Genomic DNA, 27,187 nt, shown 5'->3' on the forward strand with positions numbered 1-27,187 from the left:
TGGTATTTTCAAACACAGTATAGAATAATAAACTTCACTAAAAGATGTATTTTATTATTCTGCGCTCAGGCATAGTAAATTCGTTTTTCTACCATGTTCCCTGGGTCAGTTAGGACTATAGAATGTAATAGTCAAACTGCCCATTCTGGCCTATGGAGAACAGGTAGCCTTACAGTAGTGAAAAACGAAATTGGATGTAATTCACTACCACGACATGCTATACACACCAAGGCATGTCCTACCTTACACATACAATGCACCCTACCATACGGGTGGCTTACATGAGGCAAAGGGAAGGTTCAGGGGCTGGGAAGTGGGTGCAATTCACAGCCAAAATGGCAGTTCTGGACTGCATGCAGACTCTGCAGTGGCAGGTCTGACACACTTTACAAACTGCTTCTATGGGTGGCGCAAATCAGCGCTGCAGGCCCACCAGCACCATTTGGTTTACCAGCCCTGGGCACACACAGGCCACGCTACTAGGGACTAACAGGTAAACCAGATAAGCCAATCATGGAGATACCAATTCACATGTCATATTTACAAAGGTAGAGCATATGCACTTTAGCACTGATCAGCAGTGGTAAATTGCCCAGAGTCATAAAGCCAACAAAAACAGGTTAGGAAAAATCCAGAAGGAAGGCAAAAAGCTTAGGGATGACCCTGCAAAAAGGGCCATTTCCAACAAGCAGACACTGTGTCCTCAGGCCACCCCGAGTAATAACGGTCCCGCCGGGGAGATACTCACTAATCCAGTACAAATTGTGTCGAGCTTCGCCGATTATTTCACAGACTTATGCCCCCCGGGAGACCCTTCCGGCGGCTACTATCCACCAGTTCTTGGATGATTTGCTCTGCGGGCCCTAACTGACTGTGAGAAAAGAACTAGATGCCCCAATAACAATAAAGAAGCTTGAGAGTGCCTTATCTGACATGCACTCATATAAAGTACCAGGCCCGAATGGCTTCCCATGCGAATTTCACAAAATGTACCAATCTCAACTTACAGCTCCTTACTTAGCTGCACTTAACGCCGCTTTGAAGGGTACATCCCACAGTATTGGAGGTACGCTTGAAATAGCAGTCTTCTTAAAACAGAGTCGACCCCCCCCTCCCCCGAGCTCCATACCTCATATTGCCCAATATCTCTTCTTAATGTGGAGGCTTATCTCCAACCGTATTGTACCACATATCAAGAACCTGATTCACCCTGACCAAGCCGGCTTTATGCCAGGCCGTGCTACACGACTCAATATCCATCGTGCCCATAACGCCATTGCTACAGTGGACCGCCTAGATGGACCGGTGGCGCTCCTCCTTGCAGACATACACAGGGCATTTGACTAACTTAGCTGGACATACCTCTTCGCGCTTTTGAGTCGACTGATCCTTGGTCCCTGCCTTCTCACTTATATTCAACTTCTCTAAACAGACCTTACCTACTCTGTTCGCGTAGCAGATTCAATCTCGCAGCACCTTTTCCATCGGGTGAGGTACACGTCAGGGATGTCCCCTATCCCCCTACCTTTTCACACTGGCTATTGAACTGCTTGACCCTTGGGTTAGGATGCCCAAGTTCGTTGCTTTGAAGGTCATGAAAGGTCTCGGATCGCATAGCACTATATGCGGACGATGTACTGTTCTTTCTTACACACCCCAATTGATTGGGCCTGAGGCTACTTAGGACTATGGAGGCCTTTGGCGAGAACTCTGGTCTTTATATGAACTCCCAAAAGTCCTTCCTATGGCCAATACAAGGTGGATGCCAGCTGGGCGATTGGTCACGTCAAGTGACAGTGGTCCCAGACGGGTTTAAATACCAAGGGGTGTTTTTGTCTGCTTCCCAGCCCATCTCATGGGATAAAAATCTAGCCCTGTTATGAGTTCACGTTAAGGAGCAGGTGCCTTCCTGGTCGCCCTACCACTATACCGGTTTGGCAGATACGCTATATTCAAGATGGTCTCCCTTCCTTGCCTTCTCTATCAACTCCAAAATCACCCCTATCCTATACCACCCACCTGGTTTTGACAAATGAATGCAATCTTGGGCCCCTTCCTTTGTGGCAGGAGCTCTACATAGGTGCACCTAAGAACCTGTTTTCAGTCCACATACTGTGGCGGTATGGCGACTCCAGATGTCCAGGTATATCATGCAGCTTCACACCTTCTCATCCTCAACGACTGGTGGTATGGGGACAGATGTGATCCAGCATATGCGCATGAACTGTGGTTAATGTACAATATGATACTACATACGATCATGTATTCAGTTCCGACACTCAAAATGTTGCCGCCAGCAACTAGGAAGGTATTTGTGACTTGGAGGCAATCGTTGCGCCAAATGGGGTGGTGGGGTAGACTGACAAAAGAGACACACCCCTATGGCACAATGGCCTAATACCACAGCTATTGTTATTGTCCGGTTTTGGGGGTTCGGATGCCATCGGCAAATCCATGGTGGGGGGGAAGTCCTGCAAGGTTAAGCTTTAAAGTCCTTCAAAGAGCTCCAAAAAGACTATGATAAGCCCCGCTCACAATTTCATAAATAGATCATATTCTGCCATGTATTCTCCCCTTACATCACCCACCTAGAGGACATACCCAAATTAAATCCTATAGAGGCTAAAGTCTGTATGGGAGAATTAGGTGACCACAAAATTACTACGATATACCAAACACTTGTGACTAATAGCCCCACCACACTGGACATAACATGTGACGCCTGGCAAAAAGACCTTGGCTCCCTAGACGATGACAACTGGGCTGAGGCACTGGAGTCCCCGCGTGGTGCTGCCATTGCGGCACATCTACTACTCATACAATTCAAATCGGATTTATTTAACTAGACACAAGCTCCGGAGGGACGGACTAGTTGACTCTCTCCTGAGTCTGCAATGCAAAATTGCAGACGGCACTCTCATATATACCGTGTGGCACTGTACAGCGCTCCCGAAGTTCTGGCGGGGGGTGGTCACTTGTCTTTCGGAAGTGTTGGGATGAGATATTCCATATTCACCACGATTGGCCATGTTACACATGACTGAGGGAATAAGGAGCAACAATTACAAGCGCTATCTACTACTCCAAGGCCTTACATTGGCAATAAGTGATATTGTCAGGGCATGGAAAGACACGTCTCCGCCATCAGTCAAGGTGTGGAAGAAGGGGCTTGATTTCTGCATGGGGTTAGAGATACCAATACTCATGGGGAAGGGATGCCCCAAGAAACACCCCAAGATTTGGAAGAGGAGGGCGGACTACCAAGAATTATATTTGGAGCCCATTCCCTGTACATCAACAAGTAGGGAATTGCTGTGACGGTAGTATGATGCGAGACATATTGAGATAACTACGCAGTCATTTGATTGGGATGGCCGGAAACTGCATAAATTAGAATATACAACAGGTACATGGCACTGCTGTTTATTGTTTGGGCACTCTTTCAGATATTCTGAGATCTTAAACTGTGTTATTTTGATATTGTAAATGTCGACATCAATACTGCTACTATGTATATTGTATTACAAAAAACTCTGGATATACCAGGGCTGTTACGGCTGTTGACAATAAAATGTTGTTGTGAGAAAAAAAAAAAAAGAAGTGCATAAGACATGTTTACATGCTGGTGTGTTTTCTGAGCAGTGCACCATTGTAGATTGTTCATATACACCATTGGGCTCTGGGGTGTAGGACGGGTAAAGCTAATGAAATGCTGCTTCAGTTGTTCGATGCAAAACAAAAGAATTGTTGGTGAATAAAATGGTCAACAGAATCTGGTGCTTTTCTTTCTCCAGAAACACATTCTTTATAGCATTGGCATTTCTTTTGAATCAACATGCATTGAAATGGGAAACTACCTATATGATAATGACAAAGCATGTGCCATTTAATTTTGGACTTCAACAGCATAGTAAATTTCATAATCTCTTTCACTATCACATGAGAAAGTCAACCCCGATACACAATTTGGTCCACCATTGCAGCATAATTTCAGACCTGTCTAAAGGTAGCCCTAAAAGTGGTCCTACCCTGTGCCTTGACCTTAAGGTTAACAGTAGCCCTTAACATAGCTAAACGCGAAATTAAAGCTTAACTCTAGTCCGGCGCCTAAACTGAACACTAACCCCGCCCTCACCCCAAGTTTGATGCCAACTGTAAAACTAGCTTCTGGCCTGTTCCTAGGACTAATGCTAACCATATGCTTTGAACGTCACCCTTAGTAACTGTAATCATATTTTGGGCGAATTATGTAGCGCTTACTACTTTGATGAGGCACTGAAGCATTTTCTCATGGGTAGCACCTTACTCCTGGAAAGGGATTATTCAAATGGTTATTGTTCATTTTGGGAATTAGTCATGTAAACTCAAGGAAACCAAACCCTTGAATTACTCCAGTATCTTTGTGGTAGATTAAGTTTATAGGAGTTTGATATGATTATTAGTGTGGTTATATGAAAACAATTGGTCAGATGAGTAGATGGAAAAAGGAGTTTAACTAGCATTAGTTTGTAGGCACATGATTTTAAAGAAAGGGAGGTTTTTATCCATGGGTTAAGGCATGGCAAGTTTGCAGAAACACGATAATAAAGAGTACGGCAGCCAGGCACGCTATAGAGTAGGCTACACTTCTCATCCGATTCTTAGTAAGGGGGTGTTTGTAAGTAGATTGTGCTTTATCTTAGAGGGCACTGGAAGGGCATCCGTCTGTAAAAAGAGAGGTCACGATTCATGTTGGTCCTCGTGTTTGAGAACATGATCATACAGATGGTCTGATGGATCACGGTGGGAATAACTTAGTCAACCGTTTTAACTTAAGTTAAAAGATAACATGTTCTCAACTGTATTTTTACAAATTGAAGAGGATGTGGTTTAATGGCTAGAGCGGCTGATCTCAAAATTGGGTAATCAGGTTCGAGTCTTGGCAGGGATGCTCAACATCCTGTGTTTCTAGGCAAATTACTTAATCTCCTTGTGCCTAAAAAAAACAAACATTTGCAATGCAATAGGTCTTGCATTAACAAGAGTTTGAGCTATTGGCATTGTAAAAGCTAATAGCTTAAACTCTCTCAAATGCAAAAGCTATTGCATTGCAAACATTTTTTTTGTAAAAGCGACCTATGCTGCGCTTTTAAACTAATGAACGTTCCGCCCCTTTCTTTAGATGAGCAGAGTCTAAAAAAAGGGGTGCAGCCACTATTAAAGATAAAGCGCGGTACGGGGCACTTTTACAACAACAAAAAAAGCATTTAAGTTGACAAACACATTTTTTTTTTGTAAAAGCACCGCATGCTGCAGTTCCACTGTTATAGCAGCTGCAGGCCTCTCTTTAGACGTGGCTTGTCTAAAGAAAGGGGTGCGGCATCCATTAATGTGAAAGAGTGGCATGGGGCGCTTGTAAACAAAATATTTCAAAGTGAAAACATAGAAGACAAGCATTGGCATAGCCAATAGGTCTCGCCTTTGGGACCTTATAAGTGTTTAGCCATGCAACAGTTGCATAACTAAATACTTATAAGGTCCCAAAAGCGAGACCTATTGGCTATGCCAAGCGGCCGCGAAAGTGAAAGTGATCGCGATCGCGATCAAACATCAAAGCGGCCGTGGGGCCGCGAAAGTGAAAGCAATCGCGGTAAAGTGCGTCGCCCGTGCACATGCACTGTAGCTCTAGGCTGGCCTGGTAGCATTTTTTGGAGCCCTCTCAATAAGTCTCGCCAGACCAGCGCATGCACTGGGTCAGGCGAGAACTAAAAAAACATGCAGCCACGTTCGGCTCCGCAAATAAACCAAAGGTGCAGGTACCATTGCGGCGTTCCGTGCTATAGAAAAAGTGTTAGGAGAGAGCGTGTCTTGCCTGCAACAGCATGCAGGTGAATACCATTTAAAGAAATAGTGCTTGGAGGCTGTAATTAAAGCCTACCGAGTAACATATGTAAGAGGGCCAGTCCTTATGGAAGGTAACAAGATGAGAAAAGGCAGTACTAAGGAGGGACTATTAAGCCTATTGACCAATGAAAAGCCACAGTTTACAAAGGACAATGACACAAGCCAATAACAAATATGGGAGGAGCTTCAAGTCCATACCTAAATACAGCATGCCTCACAGAGCAGCGCATGCGCTGCCTAGGCTCGACCTAAAAGTTGAATGTGTCCGTCTGTAACGCAACTGGTGCTCATGTTAAGTGCTTGGATACCTTCAGGTCGAGATCACGCTATATAAAACTCACAAAAAAAAATATAGAATAACTGACACAATGATGGTTTAAAAGTTGTGGCACAGAAAGACTGCACTTACCTCCGCTAACATGCACTTCATAAAGAGTATACCGTGGGGACGACAGCATGCGCATGTCGGGACGGAATTTCTCTGCAAGTGTTTCTATCACATCTTGTGTTGTGGCTGTGCTTGAGACACGAATACACTTTGTTGCAAAATTTCCGGCAGCTTTGTCCTGGAAGTAAAACCGCATCACTCCATGGAACTCCAGCTCCTACAAAGAACAAAGCATAGATACAAGACGATAAGCTCTGTGAGATTGCTAGACACCGAGGCTTTCTGAGACTCATCTGTCCTAATATCAAAGAATACCATTTTAAATGCCATGTTGCTCTTGGGTTTCAGTTGACTCGCATCTGCATCTATGTTAACATTAAAATCACTTTGCGCTTGGGGGGGGGGGGGAGGGGGCCATTTTCTTTAAACATTATTTTAAAGTTAATGACGAAATTGGATCTACCAAACGCAGAAAGTTTACAATTGAGTGGCATTAAATTAACTTCACAATTACATGAAGACCCCTCGACATGCATTTGTTCTCCTCGACAAAATCATAAAACATGTTCAACACAACCTACTCCTGCCCTCACTCACCAACAGAGGACTGCCTGGCTCTCGGTCATAATTCGAGCACGTTACAGGCTTCCGATTGTGGTCTCGAACACCATCCACAACACTGTCTCCTTCTAATCTGAAGCTTCTTTTGTGATCTGGCCTTGCCTGCACCATTGGCTCCATAAACCTTAACCTCCTCACGGTTTTGAAAATACAATGAAACCCATTGCAGTGCATTGGTGCATTTGTATAAGAAATATTTAAATTTGTGCAGGTGCAGCTTTTTCACTCCCCTGAAATAAATATCTTTCAGAAATGGGTGGGTTGAAGACAATTAAAGTGGGATTGACGAGGACAGAAGGAGCAACTGAAGTCGTACAAGTGTTCTGCCTTATCCACAAAGTACTGCTTCTGTAAAATCAATAGATCAAAAAGAAAAGGAAAAGCATATTCGACAAAGTACCTGTGCATTCAGCATACTGAAAACATGTACCACTCAGTGATTAGCTTTTATATACAAGGTAGTCAATCCGATATGGAACAGCTTTTAGAACTCAGTTATGAATATGGTTACATTTTAACCTAGAGAACTGAAATAGCACAATTCAAATTGAAAAATGGTACAGGCCAATTAAACCAGAATAAGGGTGCACAACAGTAATGGGTAGTTGTTAGATTTGGTTGTTCAACAGTGAGCATTGAAACAATGCATTGTTATAAATCTGCAGCAAAGCTAGTAGAAGTGAAAGATACGCTTTTATGGTAAGTGGGTGATGTAGTTTGAAAATGACTTCAAGACACAGGAAAGAAGCTCCAGCCCAACTACATGTAAACAGTTTACCTTGAAATTGGACTGCTGCTGTTTTTGTTCCTGAAGTTTGTATGCAGATGCAGTCACTTGCATGTCTGTCATTTCACTCTCTGACACACAATCCAAATACTTTCAAATACTTTACATTCATTCTATATGATTTGGCCTTCTCCTTCCTGCCCCTCCTACCATCTGTGACAGACACTGACCGAGCAACTATACCCTTTGTCCCCCTTCCAACGCATATGAGGTTAAGAGTATCCTTCCTGTCATGTCTTTCCGTGTTCAGGAAAGTGAGATAAAAGGCATCTTCCCTGTTTAGGCCCGTTGTTGCCAGGTAGGGCCAAGGGCAACAAGCATTGCAATGCAATCGGTCTCGCCTTTGGGACCTTATATGTATTTAGCTATGCAGCACATTATCCTGAGTGCAGAAACATCTACTGTTCTTTAGCATGGAGGGAAAGTAAACACCAAACTGCATGACACGCCAAGTATGGGAACACATGGAGAGAAATATTGGCTTTCAGCGGGAAATGGTATAGTCCAAACCTCGGTTTTTAATATAAAATCAGGGCCTTCGGTGGTCATATCACTAAAAATAGAAGATTTGAAAAAAATATTGTCTATGGGTGCTCGGGGACAACAATTTCTACGGACTGGTATCTAGAGAATGCTAAAATGGTTTTGGTATTTTACTGACCTCTGCTGGTCGTTTACTCTAGAAAGTTAAATAAAGGCAGTTCCCAGAAAAAAAAAGAAAAGAAAAAAAAAAGTCCCTCGGCAGAAAGCAATTTTGGTATTTTACTGACCTCTGCTGGTCGTTTACTATCAAGACAGTTAAATAGAGACAGTTGAACAGAAAATAAAACCCCAAACCGGAAGCAGACAAGTCCTAGGGCTGATTTCCAGAGCCCACAAACTACATACAAGTATATACTAACGTATATACAAGAGGTCTTGAATGCTCGACCTAAAAACGACAGCCTTTTTCATCCTTACAGGTTTCTCTTTACCTTCCCTCTCATCATTTTTATAACTCATTCGGTGGGCGAGAGGAGTTCGGGGCAGACAGGGCTTCCTGGGTTCCAACCTTGGTTGTTGAGTTGGTTTGCCACTTATGTCCTGGGGCAAGTCTTACTGGTCCAAAAACAACCCTTTCTACACAGGACTCTCAGGGTAGAGAGCGCAAGCAGTCAAAGGTGTCTCAGGGAGGAAGTGAGGGGGCAACAGTTGGTGCTCATTTTGTTTTATTTATTTAAACTTCCGTCAGCAAGATACAAGCAATATGTCAACATGTACAGTAGAAATACAACTTCGTTATAGGCAGCATCAAAATTGCAATCAAATGGAGAACTGTAAGATTTAGAGTAAATGGATGTCAATGGATATCAAAATACATTGCAAACCTACAATATTACTATAAATTAAGGAGGGGGTCAGCATGAAGCAAAAGAGGACAACTACAGGAGGGGGCTCCCACAACAGGTCTCTCCACAACGGGGGAAGTGACACATCTTAAAACGTTCCAAGTATGCAGACTTTAGGGTACATCATCAGCAATGACAGGGTGTTCTAGCAGGTATGTCTGCAGCGGGCCCAATATATCACAGGTGCGTGAGGACTGAGGAAGTAACTCAGCGTATGTGCATAGTTGATCTTGCCAAAGGAGCACATCGCCTAGCCATTCCTTAAATTTGGGTGCCCGGCCACGACCCCACCTGCAGGCCACCCGGCGCTTAGCCAACACCAAACAGAAGGATACACATTTTCTATACTTGACAGGAATATGGGCAGTATACCCTAGGAGTGTGATAATAGGTGATGTAGAGATAGGTGCGGAAGTCATGGAACGCCATGTCGTGGCACCAATAGTCATGCACCCCAGGACATTTCCCCGCTAGGTGTAAAAAGTCAGCATGTGCTGCCCGACATCTATCACATCTATCTGAATCACGCAGGCCATACTTGTGGAGCCGAACTGGGGTATAATAGCTACGATGGAGAAATCTGTATTGTATTCTACGAAGCCGGCTATTCGAGGAGACCGCTCCGTCTGCAGTTAATTCCTGGTCCAACTCTGCCCCCAATTTAGCGCGGGAGGTACATGGCGGGTACTCATGATCAACATACAAAGTGTGGTAAAGTGCAGATAATAAATGTGAAGCAGAATTTGCTCACAAGATTTGGTGCAGCGGCATCAAAGTGGTTGGCTCAGAAGGGAACGTGGAGTGACACGCCTGCATACCATCACGCAATCAAGCATAGAGGAAGGGGTCCATGGTAGACGGGGGGGTGGATCATGACTACTGTTGGATGGTACGGAACTTGCCCCCGACGTATAGGTCTCCACAGTATTGAATATTCAGAGTACGTGCCATCCTCCTAAATAGGCCTTCCTGCAATAGTGTCAAATCAGGGTGGTAAGTGAGAAGAGGGGAATAGAAGCAGGTTGCGGCCGTGCGTTCTAAAATGCGAGCCCAAGCCTTTTTTGTGCAGTCCACAGAGGTAGGACTACGCCCCCGGGGCTCAACACAGGAGAGTAAAATGCCATCTAGTGGGATAGGGTCCGAAAGCCAATGTTCAGTGGCAACATGATGGGTGTACCGAGGAGAATGGAACCAGAAGTGAGCAAAGTGCGCCTGTGCGCTTATGTAGTATAATTCAAAATTTGGAATGTCGAAGCCTCCTTGTGCATAAGGTCGTGCAAGCGTGTCCCATTGGATGCGTGGCTGTTTACCACCCCAAAACCAATCTAATCAGTTCTGACAGAGAGTGCTAAAGAAGTGTCGGCTAGGATCGTAAGGAATGTTGAGGAATAAATAGAGAAACTTAGGAAGTATAACCATTTTTATGAGAGATATGCTACCAGCCATGGTCAAGGGCAGCACTATCCAACGGGTAATACAACCAGTAATGTGTTCCATTGCATAACCATAGTTAAGGCATATGAGCTCCTCCCGGTCTGCTGTAACGCGGATCCCCAAGTATTTAACCTCGTCGTCGCACCATACAAGAGGATAATCTGTTTCAAAGGGAGTGGCAGCACTGGTCAGTGGGAAAATTTGTGATTTAGCCCAATTGATATCAATGCCAGAGTAGCCGCCAAATTTAACAAACTCACGCATGAGTGGATTTAAATTCTGACTAGGGTTTTTTTTATATAGAGGGTGACATCATCTGCATAAAGGGAGATGAGAACAGGACGCAGAAGGCAGCGAAGACCTACATGGTTGAAGTGTTGTCTAATCTGTGCTGCCAATGGTTCCATTACTAGGGCAAAAAAGATCGGGGAGAGGGGACATCCCTGACAAGTGCCACAGGATAGGGGGATGGACGGTGAGGTGTGCCTGTTGATCAAGACTCTTGCTGTAGGTGAAGTGTAAAACAAGCGGACCCAGGAAAGGAAGCCTATAGGGAGTCTCATGCATCGTAAAACAGTTAAGAGATAATCTCATTCCACCGAATCAAAAGCTTTGGAAGCATCTAAAAAGACTGCTACCAGTGCCAGTTTGGGATCAACCGTCTGTACGATGGAGAACAAGGTTCTGAGGTTATGGGACGTCGCTCTTCCAGGTATGAATCCAGCCTCACCAGGAAGGACTAGCTTATCTAGAAGAAGGCACAAGCGGTTGGCCAATAATTTAGCGAGAATCTTAGTGTCTATGTTTAAAAGCGACAGGGGTCTGTAAGATTCGCACCGTTCTGCAGGTTTGGCCGGCTTTAACACGGACGTGATGAGGGCTTCTCTCATTGAGGGTGGAAGAATTTGCGACTCATGAGCCTCGAGAAAAACCTCCTTCAATATTGAAATTAGCTGATCAATGTATGATTTATAAAAATCGATGGGTAGGCCATCTGAGCCTGGAGTTTTGCCCGATTGCATCTGCATGATGGCTTAACGCAGCTCATCATCCTCAAACGGCGTGGCTAGGAATTGGCGCTGTGCATCGCCTAACCAGCCTAGAGTGATGTCACCAAAAAAGGGAGCAAAGTCTGGAGGGGAAGTACATTGCGTTTTATACAGATTCGCGTAGAAAGTGGTGAATGTTTTAAGTATATCTTGACTGTCTCTATGTCGCACGCCCATATCGTCGACCACATCAAGCACGTAACTAGAAAACCGAGGATGCTTAATAGCACTAGCTAAGGCGTGGCCAGGTCGTTCACCCTCCCCATAGCGGCAAGCGATGAAATATTTGCCTCGGAACTTCACCTCACTGTCTGCAGTGGTCGTATAGTCTGTAAGTTTTTCTCGGAGCAAAGCCCGATGTGCGCCAGAGTTATCATTCCATATGTTAGCCTCAAAGCGTTTTATCTCAGCCTCCAAACGCTGCAAGTTCCTGCTGATGTCTCGGAGTACTCCAAAACTCTTAGGCATGCCTATGCCACGAACAGTGCCCTTAAAGGCCTCCCATAGTGTGCTCATCTGATCTACAGAGCCTTTATTTCTAACAAAAAAATCTGCGATCTCCTCCCCAAGTTCAGCCTGGAAAACCGCGTCTAATAGAGTCTCGGGCAGTAATCTCCAGCAACGAGTAGTGGCAACTGAGTTGGGGGGGGGGGGGGGGGGGGGGGGAGACTATCTCAAGACACACAGGAGCATGGTCAGAATATGTGCGGGCAAAATGGGTAACCAACCGAATCCAGGGAGTCATTCCCCGCGAACAGAGCCAATAGTCAAGTTGAGACCACGTGACATGGCCTGCTGTAAAAAAAACCGGGTGTGTGTACCTCCATGCATCCACTAGTCCGTGTTCCTCAAGTATCCCCGAGAAAGCTACGCGTGCGTTAGTGTAGTGTTGTGTTGAGGGGTTAGACTGGTCGGCTGCTGGGAGTAGGGTTGTGTTGAAATCCCCCCCCTCCCCCCCCACAACACATGTGGAGCCTATTACCAATATGCGTCCCCAGAGAGTGGCAGAGTAGTTAGGCTCATCCTGATTAGGGCCATAGCTACAAGCCAAGGTGAACGATTGTGTGCCTAAAGGACAAGTTACTTACCTTCGGTAACGCTTTCTCTGGTGGATACAGTATCTGCCAGTTGATTCCTCACCATGTGAATATCCCCTGCGCCAGCAACATTCGGAAACTTTTGTAGCAGTCCATGCCGATGAGGTCGAAGACGACGTCACAGAGACACGGCCCCGCTCGCGACTCCGCTGACGTCACCGGCTCCATAAGAAGACCTCGTCGGCGTGATGACGTCAGTTCCGCCCTTTTTTTCCGTGGCTTCGAGGCACACGGACGGACTGACAGCAATATATACACAGTATACACAGTACATAATATACAAAGCAACACACACAGTGTGGAGAATAAATAGAAAGGCAAAAGAAATAACAATGCCTTTGACAGTAACACATACAGTTTGAAAAAACATTAGAATAGTAGGTATACAAGGATGGACAACGGGGAGGCGGGTGGGTCAGTGAAGAATCCACAGGCAGATACTGTATCCACCAGAAAAAGCGTTACCGAAGGTAAGTAACTTGTTCTTCTGATGGATACATCTGCCAGTGGATTCTTCACCTTGTGAAAAGATTCCCACAGCAGTCCCACTCCCGGAGGAGGGTGTCCAACCTTCTATACCAGAAAGTCCTGAAGGACGGAACGAGCAAAATGTCCGTCCCTCCTCACTTCAGAATCCAAGCAGTAATGCTTTGCAAAAGTGTGGAGGGAGGCCCAAGTTGCCGCCCTACAAATGTCCTCCACAGGAACACCTCTAGACAAAGCAGACGTGGAAGACTTAGCTCTAGTAGAATGAGCCCTCAAACCCTCTGGAGGTTCCTTACCGGCCAAAGAGTAGCATATCTTGATACACAAGACAATCCATCTGGAAAGGGTGCGCTTGTACACCGCTCTGCCTTTCCTGCAGCCAACAAAGCCCACGAAGACCTGGTCATCAACTCAAAAATCCTTTGTCCTGTCAAGGTAGAAGCTCACCGCCCTCTTAGGGTCCAGACGGTGCAGCCGCTCCTCCTCCTTGGAAGGGTGAGGGGGAGGACAGAAGGTAGGGAGGGTAATGGATTGCCCCCGATGGAAAGGAGTTACCACCTTAGGCAGAAAAGCAGCCCTGGTCCTGAGTACCATTCTTTCAGCATGAATGGTCAAGAACGGGGGTTTTGAACTCAGAGCTTGAAGCTCGCTTACCCTCCTTGCCTAGGTAATTGCAATAAGAAAAACCGTCTTGAAAGACAACAGTTTCAAGGGACACTTGTGTAAGGGCTCGAATGGAGAACCCATCAGATAAGTTAAGACAAGATTTAAGTCCCATTGAGGCACAATGAAAGGAGTAGGAGGAAACTTATTTCTAAGGCCCTTTAGAAATCGTAAAACAATAGGCAATTTGAACAATGACGGTTGAGCCGGCAAACAAAGGAATACCGACAAGGCTGAAAGATATCCCTTTACAGTGGCTACAGCAAAACCTTGCTGAGCAAGAGATAGGGCAAAATGAAGAATGTCAGATAAACGAGCCCTCAAAGGATCAATTGACTTCTCCCCACACCAGAGCACAAATTTAGACCACCTATAGGAATAGATAGATTTGGTGGAATGACGTCTGGCAGACAAAATTACATCTACCACATCTGGCGGGAGAGAAAAAGAATTCAGGTTGCCCCGTGCAATCTCCAGGCATGAAGGTGTAAGCTCTGGAGGTGGGGGTGTAGAACCTGCCCCTCCGACTGCGAGAGGAGGTCTGCCCTCAGAGGGAGACGGAGCGGAGGGCACGAGGAGAGGTGGAGAAGATCTGTACACCACACCTTCTTGGCCAATCCGGGGCGATCAATAGGACTTGGGCCGGTTCTTGGCGAATCTTCCTCAGAACCCGAAGAATCAAGGGTATGGGAAGAAACGCGTAAAGGAGTTGTGAGCCCCAACTCAACTGAAACGCCTCCCCCAAAGCTCCCTGCATCGGATACTGGAGACTGCAGAATAACGGGCAGTGAGCGTTCGAGAGTGGCAAACAGGTCCACCCGAGGAGTTCCCCACATCCGAAAGAAGTGACGAACCACCTCCGGATGAAGCCTCCACTCGTGGTCAGCAGAGAACTGCCGACTGAGACTGTCTGCACATACGTTCAGAACCACGGCCAGATGATTTGCCATCAGACAAATCTGATGATCCTGAGCCCAGGACCAGAGACGCAGAGCCTCTCTGCAGAGACAGAGACCCCACTCCTCCCTGCTCATTGACATACCACATCGTGGTAGTGTTGTCCGTCAGGACTTGAACCGACTGACCGCGAAGGGATGAGAGGAAGGCCTTGAGTGCCAAACATATCGACCGCAATTCCAGAAGATTGATATGAAGCAACCTTTCCTCTGGAGACCAAAGACCCTTGATCTCCAGATCCCCCAGATGAGCACCCCACCCTAAAGTGGATGCATCCGTTATCACTGTGGCCACCGATGGAGGTAGATGGAAGGGCTTTCCTTGAGACAGATTGCCCTCCACGCTCCACCAAGACAGATCCGCCGCAGCTTCTCTGGAGACCCTCACAGACTCCTTGAGATCTCCCTTGTGCTGATACCACTGCCTGCGGAGGCACCACTGGAGCGCCCTCATGTGCCAGCGTGCATGGTTGACCAACAGAATGCAGGAAGCAAACAGACCGAGCAGGCGAAGGACCTTCAGGACTGGAACGACCGCTCCATTGTAAAATAAAGGAATCAATTCCTGTATGTCGAGAATCCTTTGTGGAGGTGGGAATGCCCGACACACAGTAGTGTCCAGTACCGCACCTATGAACAGGTTGCGCTGGAGGGCACCAGGTGAGATTTGGGCACGTTTATCGAGAAACCCAATTTGTACAACAGCTGAGTTGTATCCTGCAGATGAGGAAGCACCTTCTCTGGCGACTCCGCTTTGATCAGCCAGTCGTCCAGATAGGGGAAAGCTGAAATCCCCAACCTTCTAAGATGGGCTGCCATCACCTTCGTGAAAACTCGAGGTGCAGTAGTAAGACCAAACGGAAGGACCGCAAACTGATAATGTTGTAAACCGGAGATACTTCCTGTGCGACTTCAGGATGGGGATGTGAAAATGCGCATCCTGCAAGTCGATCGACACCATCCAGTCCTCCTGATTCAGCGCTTGAAGAACCTGCGCAAGTGTAAGCATGTTGAACGTCTCTTGCTTCAGATAAAGATTCAAGATCCTGAGGTCCAATATCGGACGCAATCTGCCGTCCTTTTTCGGAATCAGAAAATACCGGGAGTAGCATCCCTGACCCCACTCCTGCTCTGGAACCACCTCTATCGCACCTTTCTCTAGCAACTTCAGGACTTCCTCCTGTAGGAGAAGACGGTGGTTCTCTGAGCAAGCCCCTTGACAAGGAGGGTAATTTGGAGGGAATTCCCGAAAAGGAAGGGCGTACCCATTTTCTACAAGATCTAGAACCCAAAGGTCTGTAGTAACCAATTCCCAATCTTGTAGAAAATAGGTAAGCCGGCCCCCCACAGGACCAACATGAACCAGAATGGTGGATCTAGGGCTGCTTTGAGGTGGTGGGAGGGGCTGAGGAGGAGGAGGAGGAGGAGAGCTGTCTACCTCAAGAGCAACCCCTGAGTCTACCTCTGTAGCTCTTGTACGAAGCGCCTTGCTGCTGCTGGGGCTGCCTGCAAGTACGAAAGGTTGCCCTTCCGAAACCCCTGTACCTCTTAAACGAACCCCTTGACTGGGATTCAAGGCCCAAAGATTTAGCCGTGGCCTTACTTTCTTTAAAACGTTCAAGCGCAGCATCCGCCTTCTTGCCAAAGAGTCCGGAGCCATCAAAAGGCAAGTACAACAGCGTTGATTGGACATCAGGGGAAAATCCGATTACTTAAGGCACGCGCTCCTCCTAGTGGCAACAGAAGATCCCATGACTCTTGCTACAGAGTCAGCTGTGTCCAATCCACTCTGGATCACCTGACACTCCGCCACCTGGGCATCCGAAAGGACCTCATTAAAACCAACCCTATCCTCCTCCGATAGCTTTTGGGCTAGCTGCTTCGCTGAGTCCATGAGAGCATGTATATAGCGTCCGAAGAGACAGGTGGCATTCGCTGACTTAAGGGCCATGCTGGCCGAAGAAAAGACCTTCTTGGCCGACTGATCCAGTTTTTTAGCTTCCCTGTCACTCGGGACCTGGGGAAACGAACCTGAAGATTTCCTTGAACATGCCGCCTGAACCACCAGACTCTCAGGAGATGGGTGAGAAGTTAAAATTTCTTAGTCCCTCGGAGCTGCCCTATACCTCCTGGCAATGATTTTCGAAACTGTAGGAGCAGAAAAGGGCTTACGCCTCACCTTCATCACTGGCTCTATGATGGCTTTGTTAAAGGGGAGTAAAGGCTCAGAAACAGTAGTGGGAGAGTGCAGCACTTCCGTTAAAAAGTTTGGTTTGAATTCAGCTGAAGGCAACTGCAGATCTAAAAGTTCAGCTGCCTTTCTTATGACCGCATAGTATGGCGCCACATTCTTTGAAGGTGCATCAGAAGGAGGAGTAATCTCCCATTCAGGAGACAAGTCCAAGCCAATAGGCTCCTTCAATTCCTCAAAAACATCGTCCGATTCCATGAGCTCCCCTTCTTCTACCTCCTCCATTAGATATCTTTGCTCATCCAGCACTCTCTGAGCCTCCCTCCTAGACCTGATCCTTACCACAGGCGTCGGCGGCGCCGTGATCGAATCAGACGGCGCCGGTGCCGAACGTGGATCCACAGGAGCAGCCGGCGTCTAGCGAGGTCGAGTCGGCGCCGGTGAAGAAGGGAGCAGCGTCGATGTCCTCGGCGCCGGTAGGTGCCATGACGGCATCCCCGGAAAAAATGGCATGAAGGGAGCCTGAGGATAGGCTTGAGGAACCCCCAAACTGAAGGCCAAGGACCCACAGGACCCGAAGGTGCACCAGAGGGGTACATGGCTCTGGAGAATACCCTGTACATTGCATTAAGATAATGCGTGGGGTCCTGACCTGGTCCTGGAAACGCAGGATACTGCTCAGGCAACACCGGACTCGGGCCGACCGGCGCAGACGGTGGATTCAACGGAGCTGAAGGCTCACTCGAGGCCGGAGGCTCCTCACACGGAACCGGGGACGAAGCCGGAGATGGAGCCAGCGTCGGAGATGGAGCCGGAGCCGGGGAATGTTCCAGTGAAGCCACAGGTGTTGACAGGCCAACAGGCGAATCCGGAACGGGTGAGGGAGACACAAAGACCTTACGGCGTCGGGAGGGCGATGCTGAACTCGGAGTCGCATCCCTATCCGAGTGACGCCGGGATGAATGCCTTCTCTTCTTTTTGTGCTTCCTGGATTTGGAAGCATGCCCCGAAGTCGACTTCGACGCCGACCTCGATTTCGACCTTGATCTTGATTTTCTCCGGCCTCTTTTTTCTTTCTTCATCCTCGCGATGAAGAGCTTTGCTTCCCTCTCCTTAAGAGCCTTGGAACTCATTTTGCGGCAGCAAGAACATCCCTCGTATTCGCGACAGGGTATAAATCCTGACTTTTTAGTCGACATTCTGCAGGAGAAGACAAGAGAAACCAGCAGATAAAGTAACCAGTATAGCTACAATGAGAGACTCCCGAAATCCATTGGCGTCGACTGCGCGGAAAAAAGGGAACTGACGTCATCACGCCGACGAGGTCTTCTTATGGAGCCGGTGACGTCAGCGGAGTCGCGAGCGGAGCAGTGTCTCTGTGACGTCGTCTTAGACCTCATCGGCGTGGACTGCTACAAAAGTTTACGAATGTTGCTGGCGCAGGGAATATTCACAAGGTGAGGAATCCACTGGCAGATGTATCCATCAGAAGTACCCCACATAATGCAAGTGCGACCGTATCATTGTATGTACCCCCCCAATATGAATGGTGTGTTTTTTTTTTTTAAATAAAATGAGCGTACCCCGAGAGTACGTCGAATAGGAGAATGTCCGGGAGGAGGCCCATCTACTACCATAGCATGAAGGACGGAAGGGGTCCATGTGGGTCTCTTTAAGTAGAGCAATTTGATAGTGAGGTGTTCAGGTTTTGCTGTCATAATAAATGGGGGAAGCGAAACTGTCGTGGATGTGTTTGTTCAGAAGTATTCCCATTATTCATACAAAAATTAACGTGTTGAAAGACATGTACATTGCACCTGACGGAACAATAAAAAAAACATTCCCATCCCTTCCCACCCTCCAACAAGAAAAAATCCCAGCAAAGTGACGTTGAAACAGATGTCAAATCTCAAAATCACCCCCTCCCACAACAGCACCCCAATAGTGCTGGTATGCATCCACCCACTCAATGAGTACAAGTGAGTCAATAATTGTCCACAAGCCCAGTAAGGCTGGGATAGTAACAAGGAGTGCAAGCAAACAGCAACCCAAAATACAAACATACATGGGGGAGCTCCCCTAAGGGGGGCGCCAAGTGGGCACGAAACCCTTCCCATGACCTGACATCGCTAAAGTGTAATCCGTTGGACAAACCCCAAAGGGGGAACAAGGGGGAACCGGAAATACGGGGGGGGGGGGTGCTTAGTGAAGTATCAAAGGTGTCTACCAATTTTACAGAAGTGCAGTTTCCAAAATGTAACGTTAACGGTTACAGTAATCACTGCCCTCAGGGCACTTATCTGTCCAGGACCGGCCATCAATAACGGTGGACCCTCAAGCAGCGCAGGAGCAACGAAATTATGGAAGAAGAAAACACAGTCCAAGCATGAAGTACATATCTCAACAGGTCTCGTCGAAGTCTTTCAAGAATTCAGAGCAATGTCAACGTGATGCAGATCAGCTGCCAGGAGGTGAGGGTGATCTGGAATCGCGGTCCCGTCTCAGCAGACGTTTCACAGTCTTCTTCAGGAAGTCATCTACTTGCTGTGGATTAGTACAGATGATTTGTTTGTCGGCATGAAAGATCCGGAGTTTGGCAGGGTAAAGAAGGGCATATTCTATGTTGGCCTTACGGACATTTTCAACGTGCCTCCTGAACTGCAAGGGTGAAATCAGGGTATACAGAGAAAGAATTGCCTTCAAATTCCAGCGGTTTGACTTTGAGGGCTTTTTGTAGCACAATGTCTCGGTCCCAATAGTTAAGGAGTCTGGCAATAATGGGTCTTGGGGGAGCTCCTGGTGGGGGACGTAGGCCTAGGGAGCGGTGAGCACGCTCCACTACAAGATGAGGTGAAAAGGAGTCTGCCCCAAGCAAGCTTTTCAGTAGACGCTCCACGTATTCTTCCATTCGCCCAATATTGGTCGTTTCTGATATACCTACTAAACGGATGTTGTTGCAATGGCTCCGAGCTTCAATGTCCTCGTTTTTAGCCGCAATGACTTTTAGCAGTTTATCCATGTTCGTGACCTGGTCTTGTAATTGAGATGTGGTATCTTCGTTCTCAGAGATGCGACGTTCGGCTTCTTTAAGCTGCCCATCGTGCTTGTCGACCTTGTGCACTAGGAAGTCAAGGCGATTGTTCATTGCATCCATCTTCCCAGACAGGTCCGATAGACTATGCTGGACGGCCAAAAGAAATGACTTGACATCCCCAGGGCACTGCGAAGAAGATTGGCTATGATCCATGTCGGGCGATTAGGAGTCCTCCGAGGTGGAGCGCGTCGCAACCTTCTTGGCTTCAAATGTCAATCTAGGCTGCCGGTTATCAGGTTTCCCCATGGCGCCTTGGTTTACGACAGGGTATTGGGACGCTAAAGTCGTAGCCTAGGGTCACCAAACGTTCCGTTGCTCGTGCGAGGTTGCCGTGTGGAGAAGACGGCTCGAGGGAGCAGCAATGTCCACCAGGCCTCAGCAAGCCGTCAAAACTAGTCCCATCGGCGCCTCAGCAGTGAAATCAGATATCGCCAGGACAGAGCGTGCATCAAGCAGAAAGCCGCATCCAGGTCGACGGATCACCAATAATGAGGTTACAGGGATTGTGTTACCTGATGGCGTGAGGCAAACGTATGAGGAGGCCCTGGGTTTCAGGCCAGTGCTGGATGACAGTCCCAAAGTTGCCACACGCATGCAGGGAATACACCGGAGCCACGAGTATGGGCTTCTTCAGTGGGTTGTGAAAGAGGAGAGAGGGTCCCAACATCAGCGCCTACAGGCACTCTAGAATCAGACTCCACTCGTCGGGTGCTAGCAAGCAGAGCGCGGTCTGCAAGTGTCTGCACGCCAAGAGGCCCACCAGCGTGTGCAGATGGCACCCCAGGCCTCAGGCGATCCCTCCCGACGTGGAGGTAAAGCGCTGCCCAGCTGGTACGAGATAGCAGGTGCCACATATATGAAGGGAAACTCACATAGAAGTGCCAGCATTGTACGTTTCAAATAAGGGGAGCCTGTGCAAGTTCTGGTTAATGCCTCGGCTTGTCTCCAAACAGTCTTTCTCGGTCTCTCTAGGGAAAGTCATACATGCAGAGACTGGAGCGCACCACAAGACCCTCCCAGCCCAGCAGCAGCTTCGGGCATTAACCGCTAAACAAGAGGTAGGGCCAATGCCGGTTGGATGTGACAAGGGAGATTCCAGGTTACCGATAATATATGCAGTTGTCACCGGGTCCGAGGCGGGGCGACAAACATGAGCCGCCTCCGTCCCCAGGGGCAGAGATCCCAAACTAGGCCGATGCGCTGAGGCGCTGTGTCATCGGTGGAGAAGGCCTGGGATGGCTCCGCAGTTCGCACCAGCCGCGACAGTCCGGAATCAGTGAAAACTCGCGGTTCACCTCGGTATGCAGTTAGGCAGCGATTACGAGCGTCGCAGATGATGATCCAGTCAGGCAGGGGATCGGCACCCTGAATTAAGCCCGCAGATCACTCCCGAGATTATGCAGGCCCAGGACCACGTGGAAGCTGGGGCGCTCGCGTAGAGGCGATCGCCGGACAGGTCTCCAGCCCTGGCACTCGCCTCCGCACCCGCCACAGAAAACAGCTCCGCTTGCATGCAGCTCCCGAACCAGGAGCGTCGGTCCGTCGCCCAGTGTGTCCGAGGGGCCTTATGTATAAGCAGGTTACATCATCAGGTGATTATTACAGGCAGATGAACGGATATTTTACGGATTTCTTCACCGAGCCTCCGGAGCCTCACAGGTGTGCGACCATCTTGGATGTTCGCCGCCTAGCTAGTGCTCATCTTAATGAAAAGAAACCACACTTTATTACCACACTAAAATGTGATATGACATTTCAGCAGGGCTAAGAAGCAGGACCACTATTGCAACTATAATACCTAGTAAAGTGACCCACCTGCTATGGTGTCCTCTCCCTGTTTATGGAGATGGTATAGTGTCTGTAGCTCTTTCATTCTAGTCATAGGCACAGACAAGGGACAGATGCAGTTCAGTAGGTCTCCACTCACTCAGGCAGTTCAGTACAAATTTCATGCCAAAATTAAAGGGATCGTTTAGGAAATAGGAACTGTTCCTGCTGCAGAATGCAGTCTGTGCATCTGCTCTATTCTCTCGTGTGAGACCCTGTTAACTGCTCACATTGTCACAGCTGGTGGGAGCGCCTTGAGCTGACTCAATGCCAACATAGGCCCGAAGCAGCAGTTCCACTGGTGACTTGAGTCGCAGTGAGGAATTAGCACTGGAGTATTGCTTGACAGGCACCCATCCAGGGAGATATGGCATTCCAGCCACAGATCTGACAGGTACTCATTGTGCAGCAGTGGCCTCTAGGCCAGGTTCACATTAAGGTTGTGCCTCTCTGGGCAATTAGAGCTTCCGGGCTTGGTTCACATGAGGGTTGTCCTTCAGGCAGATGCAGCATCCAGTCTTGGATCATCCCCTGCTGTGGCAGCTATGTCAACTCCTTGGAATTCCTCAGGAAGGGAGGGGGCATGGTGGTGCGGAACCAGTTAGTAGGACTAAACCTTCAGGAGAAGCCATGGTGCAGGACAGTCTGGATGACTTGGCTTGATTTCTGTACAGAGGCACAATGGGAAACTACAAGAGCACTCATAACAAGGGTCAGCTTCGGCTTCACTATCCAGGGCAGTCACCAACTTCTGGGTGCTCCTCATGCCTGGAGCTGAGCTGGCTTTCATTCCTGCAGGCTTTGAGATGCTTATCAGGCCTTTCAGCTTCTACAGGAAGCTGTACAGGACCCCTCACCTCTGGAAGAGTGGCTGTCATGCAGACAGCAGACCTAATCACACAACAGTCCTTGAAATACTCTGTGGAACACTCCCTTCCTTGGTCCTGAAGAATTTAGCACTGGAAACACCTGGGGTTATTTGTAGCCAATGTTTATGCATATTTTACAGACACGAGATGTGGATCCTCAAGCTGCAGCTTCAGAACCAGTTTGGGGTGGTTCTCTTTCAAAAGTCATTGGCTAAGACTTGCTCAGGCACAGCTTCAGTGCAAAGTAATGGCTCTCACAGCAGATAGCACCAAGAAGGGGTCTAAAACATGGGCATGGGTGTGAGGTCTCTGTACTTGGCAGTCATCAGCCATCCTGAAGCAGTAATCACAGAAACATAAAGGCCAGGCCTGGCCTGGCCTGGCCTAGAAACTTCTCCCCCCTTGGTAGGGAGCAGATACCACACTGCAGTGCTTCTTAAGAACTAATCTCAGCTCTTTGTTAACAAAGTCCTTATGGAATTTCAAAAGGTAGCCCTGTCTTAATCCTCTTCACTTCAGAATCTGGATCCCCATTCTCCAACCGCAAAAATACAGCAAGTTCACTTACACTGTCTAGAGAAATCTGCCCTATCCTTCCATCTTATGCCATGCTACAACCAGGGTGTATCCAAAATGTTTTCCACTGGCTTTAGTACCCAGACTTACACATACAAATTTCTGCAACCATTCGTGCATGACATGACACGCTCGCTGTACATGTGCCAGCATTCATCATGCACAAGGGATATCAGCATGAATCCTGGGCCTCATATGACAGCGCAACTTTGCACATGGGTCGGTAAGTAGACTGTGCTCTCTTCAATGCAAAGAAAAATATCTGGACACGCTATATAACACTGCACATTCCAAAATACAGCTTTAAGTTATGCACCCATGTCAGGTACAGTAGTCTGCTGTGTTGTCAGAGGGCACACTTGTTGCATCACTGCCGGTCACAGGACATGTCCTGGAATTCGAACAGTCAGAGAAAGGTTCAGGCTTCTGCGTTCATGCTAGATTAGAGAGCTCCATTTCAAAATCAAAGTCAAGATACCGAGTTTCGCATACAGTCAGACAGGGGAACATTTCTGTAGGCTATGTCAAGGACATTCTTGTAACAACAGCAATCATTCATATAAGTGGCGAACATCAAAATAAAAGATCTAAATTAGTTTCTAACCAGTGAAACCGTAGCAGTTTGTGCAGAGACGTGTGTTGCACAACTTTGGAGCCGTTTTGTAAATACAGACCATCAACTCGTCACAATATCAAAAGTCGAATTTTAGATTTCAAAATCACAGAGCTGATTTGAATGACAGAAGGAAAACCACAAACTTTAGTTCAGATTCATTAACCAAATATACGACAGACACTGCATGAAAGTGATGGATGGAAAAACTTGGCTCAATCCCAGTTACTGGCAAACATTCTGAAATAATTTCATGCCCTCCTTCTTGGCTATTCAATTTCTCTCTAACCATATAGGATTCGATGGCAGAAAACTCTTCCTCTACACCTTACTTGAGATTACAAATGTCAGTCATTGCTGATTAGTTTATCAATATAGGAAGGGTAGAAGCCATAGTAAAGGGGGTGTATACCTAATAATCATAACAACAACACACAGTGTAGCAAATATAATGTACTTTGGATGACGAAAGATACAAACCTTACCAATAATTCCCTCATGGGTTTGATGCAACAGCTGGCAGAAACTTCACAAGTGGGCAGCATAGGAATATTACATTACACAATTTATTCTTAAATCAGTATAATAGAACTGGCACAGAGATTTCCCTTCCAGAAAACAATAGCTGTTACAAATTACGTGCACATAAACATATTCCGTGCAAGACCACAGCTGACGTTCCTCTCACAGCAAAGACACATTCGTCCGTTGAACAAGTTTCAGCTAAATGTAATTTTGAAAAATAATAGCATATGATAAAAAGTGTAAATCTATGCTTTGAAAATGTGACCACAAAGATCACTCAGGAGTCAACTGAGAACGATTTGATACAGTAGTGCACAGATCAAAGGCTGAGAAGGGACACGTAGGCAGCAAATCATTTTATAGCGAACAGGACAGGCAAGGGGCTTTATGTACAGTAAACTAATTACAAAAACACGATTTAGCAGTATAAAATCAAAAACAGAGGCAGAATATACTTCGTGAAGGGCTTGGTACTTGGTAGGACTGTTTCACAATGACAGAAGGAAACTAGACTCAGAAAGAAAGTGGACATGCGGTTGAAGATATAACTTTGCACATGCTCCAATGTAAACAATAAACCAAGTAAAGGTTGAAGAGATGCTCTGTTGAGCAGCAGTGCTTTTGGGCAGGGGCAAAAAGCAGAGCCCTTGTAAAAATGAAATAACAGCATTGTCACGTTACTAAAAATGCTGACAAATTAAATATGCAAACACAACGAAAGGGTTTTCATCAGTGTGTACAGGTCGAATAAATGTGTGATTTGTGCAGTTTTGTGGAAAATACATCTGGGAATGTGGACCAGCGTGAACCTAAACAATCTGGGGTTTGGGACCAGGATAATGGAAGCGTATGCAATTGGCCATCACAAGTATGTGGATGACACTCAACTTCACTTTAAGCTTCATGGAAACTCAGACAGCCAACCCAAGCTCTTCCACGGTCTCTCTCATGCATATTTGAATGCAGGAAACCTGGCTTTGCCTGTACAGAGATAAAACCCAAGCTCATCATCAGAGCCAGAGTTCCTTGGCTCTTCCACACAATCCATATCCAAATCTTGAAAAACAAAGCACTATATTCGACAGTCACCTCTCCTTTGTCTCCCAGACTAATGCTGTTGTTGGGTCCAGCTTCTTCCCTACTATTACCTCACCTCAAAAAATTCCTTTCATCCTAGCAGTTGTGATCTCCCATTTGGACTACTGCAACAACCTGTACATCAACCTGTCTAACAAAGCCACAGGCAAACTTTAAAGGGTTCAAAACCACGCAGCCTATATTCTTTATGGTTTGAACCGCTGCAATCACATCACCCCAGCCCTAAAGAATCTCCACTGGTTCCTTTTAAGAGAAAGTTCAAACTTCAAAGCCTTACATGGAAGGGTACCAACCTACCTGACCTATATTAGTGTCCCATAGCAACACACCAAAGGCTTAAGATCCATGAACCAGAACCTACTTGCAATCTATCCCCTCCACATTAAGAAGTTCAGCAGCAGATCACTTCACAATCTCACATTATCCATTTGAAATTCTTTCCCACCTCATCTCAGGTTGAAAATGACTGAAATTTAGAAAACTTAAAAACCCATAGTTTCAGCAAGGTTAATAACGAGCCTCTGCACTGTATTTTTACTGTTGGCTTCATTAGATCTTGTGTGCATAACCCTTAACTTGGACAAAGGATGGACATCTTGCCATTGAACAGACCTCTAAAGTGTACGATGACCAACCAGGTCGTGTGGAATGTAATTATAGCCTTACCTTTAAAGACATAAGAAAGGAGGACAAGAACCAGATGCAGACACCTTTGGGAACTGCAGCAAATGTATGTCTATGTTATCTTTACATGCAGCTGCCTTATGCAGAGTATGCAAGTAGACAAAACACTAAAGGGGGTCAACAATTACGACTGCCAGTCCGGAGCAGCACTATAAAAAAAAACTTGCATGTGTTAGGAAATAACTTAATATGAGGCGCTGAAACAGCGTTGTTACACTGTGTCGGTTGTGAAGAAAGCCATGCTTTCATTTACCACCAATGAACTGCAACGATAGATCTACTTATTTGTGTCAAGACAATTGAGATCTCTGCGCCGCCAAATCATTCCTTGATATCCAACGATGAGCGACCTGAACCAACATATTTTAAAACTGACGAGTGACTGCTGGACACTTTCCAAACAACCAATGAGGCCGTGAGCTTTTCCGGGTTAAATAGTCAACTATCCTAAGCAATAACGAACAATTGGTGCCAGACCTCATCAGATAAAAAAAAAAAAAAAAAAAAAATCAACGGCGAGGAATGCTTTGAACTGAGGCACAGTGTGTGTCCCGAGCATTCCAAACCTAGGAGCCTCATTTGCCAGAGGCCCCAGTAATCACTTATCTGTAAAAGATAAGTAGCCACAACTGCAAGAGGTGATCCCTGAACTCCCCGGCTATGAATAAGCATCCATCGTTGACAAGTAGACTAACAGCATTTGAAGATGGTGAACTAACATTTTTTTAAAAAACGTGCATATGGGGCACATACCACAAGCGCAAAGGCATTCCTATTAAAGGCTTTTACACTTGTGAGAACTTTATCTAAAATCTGTATGCTTTATTAAAGAGATCACAGCAAAAGAGACTAAGGTTTACGGGCAACTCAAGATTCTTTAATGGAAGAGGCAGTGTACATGCACAGAAACACAAACAGCAGGACCACGACCGCGTTAACATATCCTGTTTACCACACC

General features: G+C 46.8%; 1 protein-coding gene across 16 annotated transcripts in view; it reads right to left on the reverse strand.

The window, feature by feature from the left end:
* AFDN (afadin, adherens junction formation factor) overlaps positions 1–27,187 on the reverse strand; it is a 1,598,291-nt gene that overhangs the window by 1,484,432 nt on the left and 86,672 nt on the right. For all 16 annotated transcript variants that reach the window (XM_085611917.1, XM_085611916.1, XM_085611915.1 and 13 more), the window contains exon 2: positions 6,293–6,488. In XM_085611917.1, the coding sequence (XP_085468043.1) occupies positions 6,293–6,488 (196 nt within the window). The remainder of the gene's footprint in view (positions 1–6,292; positions 6,489–27,187) is intronic.

Source organism: Triturus cristatus, chromosome 6 (assembly GCF_964204655.1).
Source record: "Triturus cristatus chromosome 6, aTriCri1.1, whole genome shotgun sequence".
Classification (NCBI taxonomy): domain Eukaryota; kingdom Metazoa; phylum Chordata; class Amphibia; order Caudata; family Salamandridae; genus Triturus; species Triturus cristatus.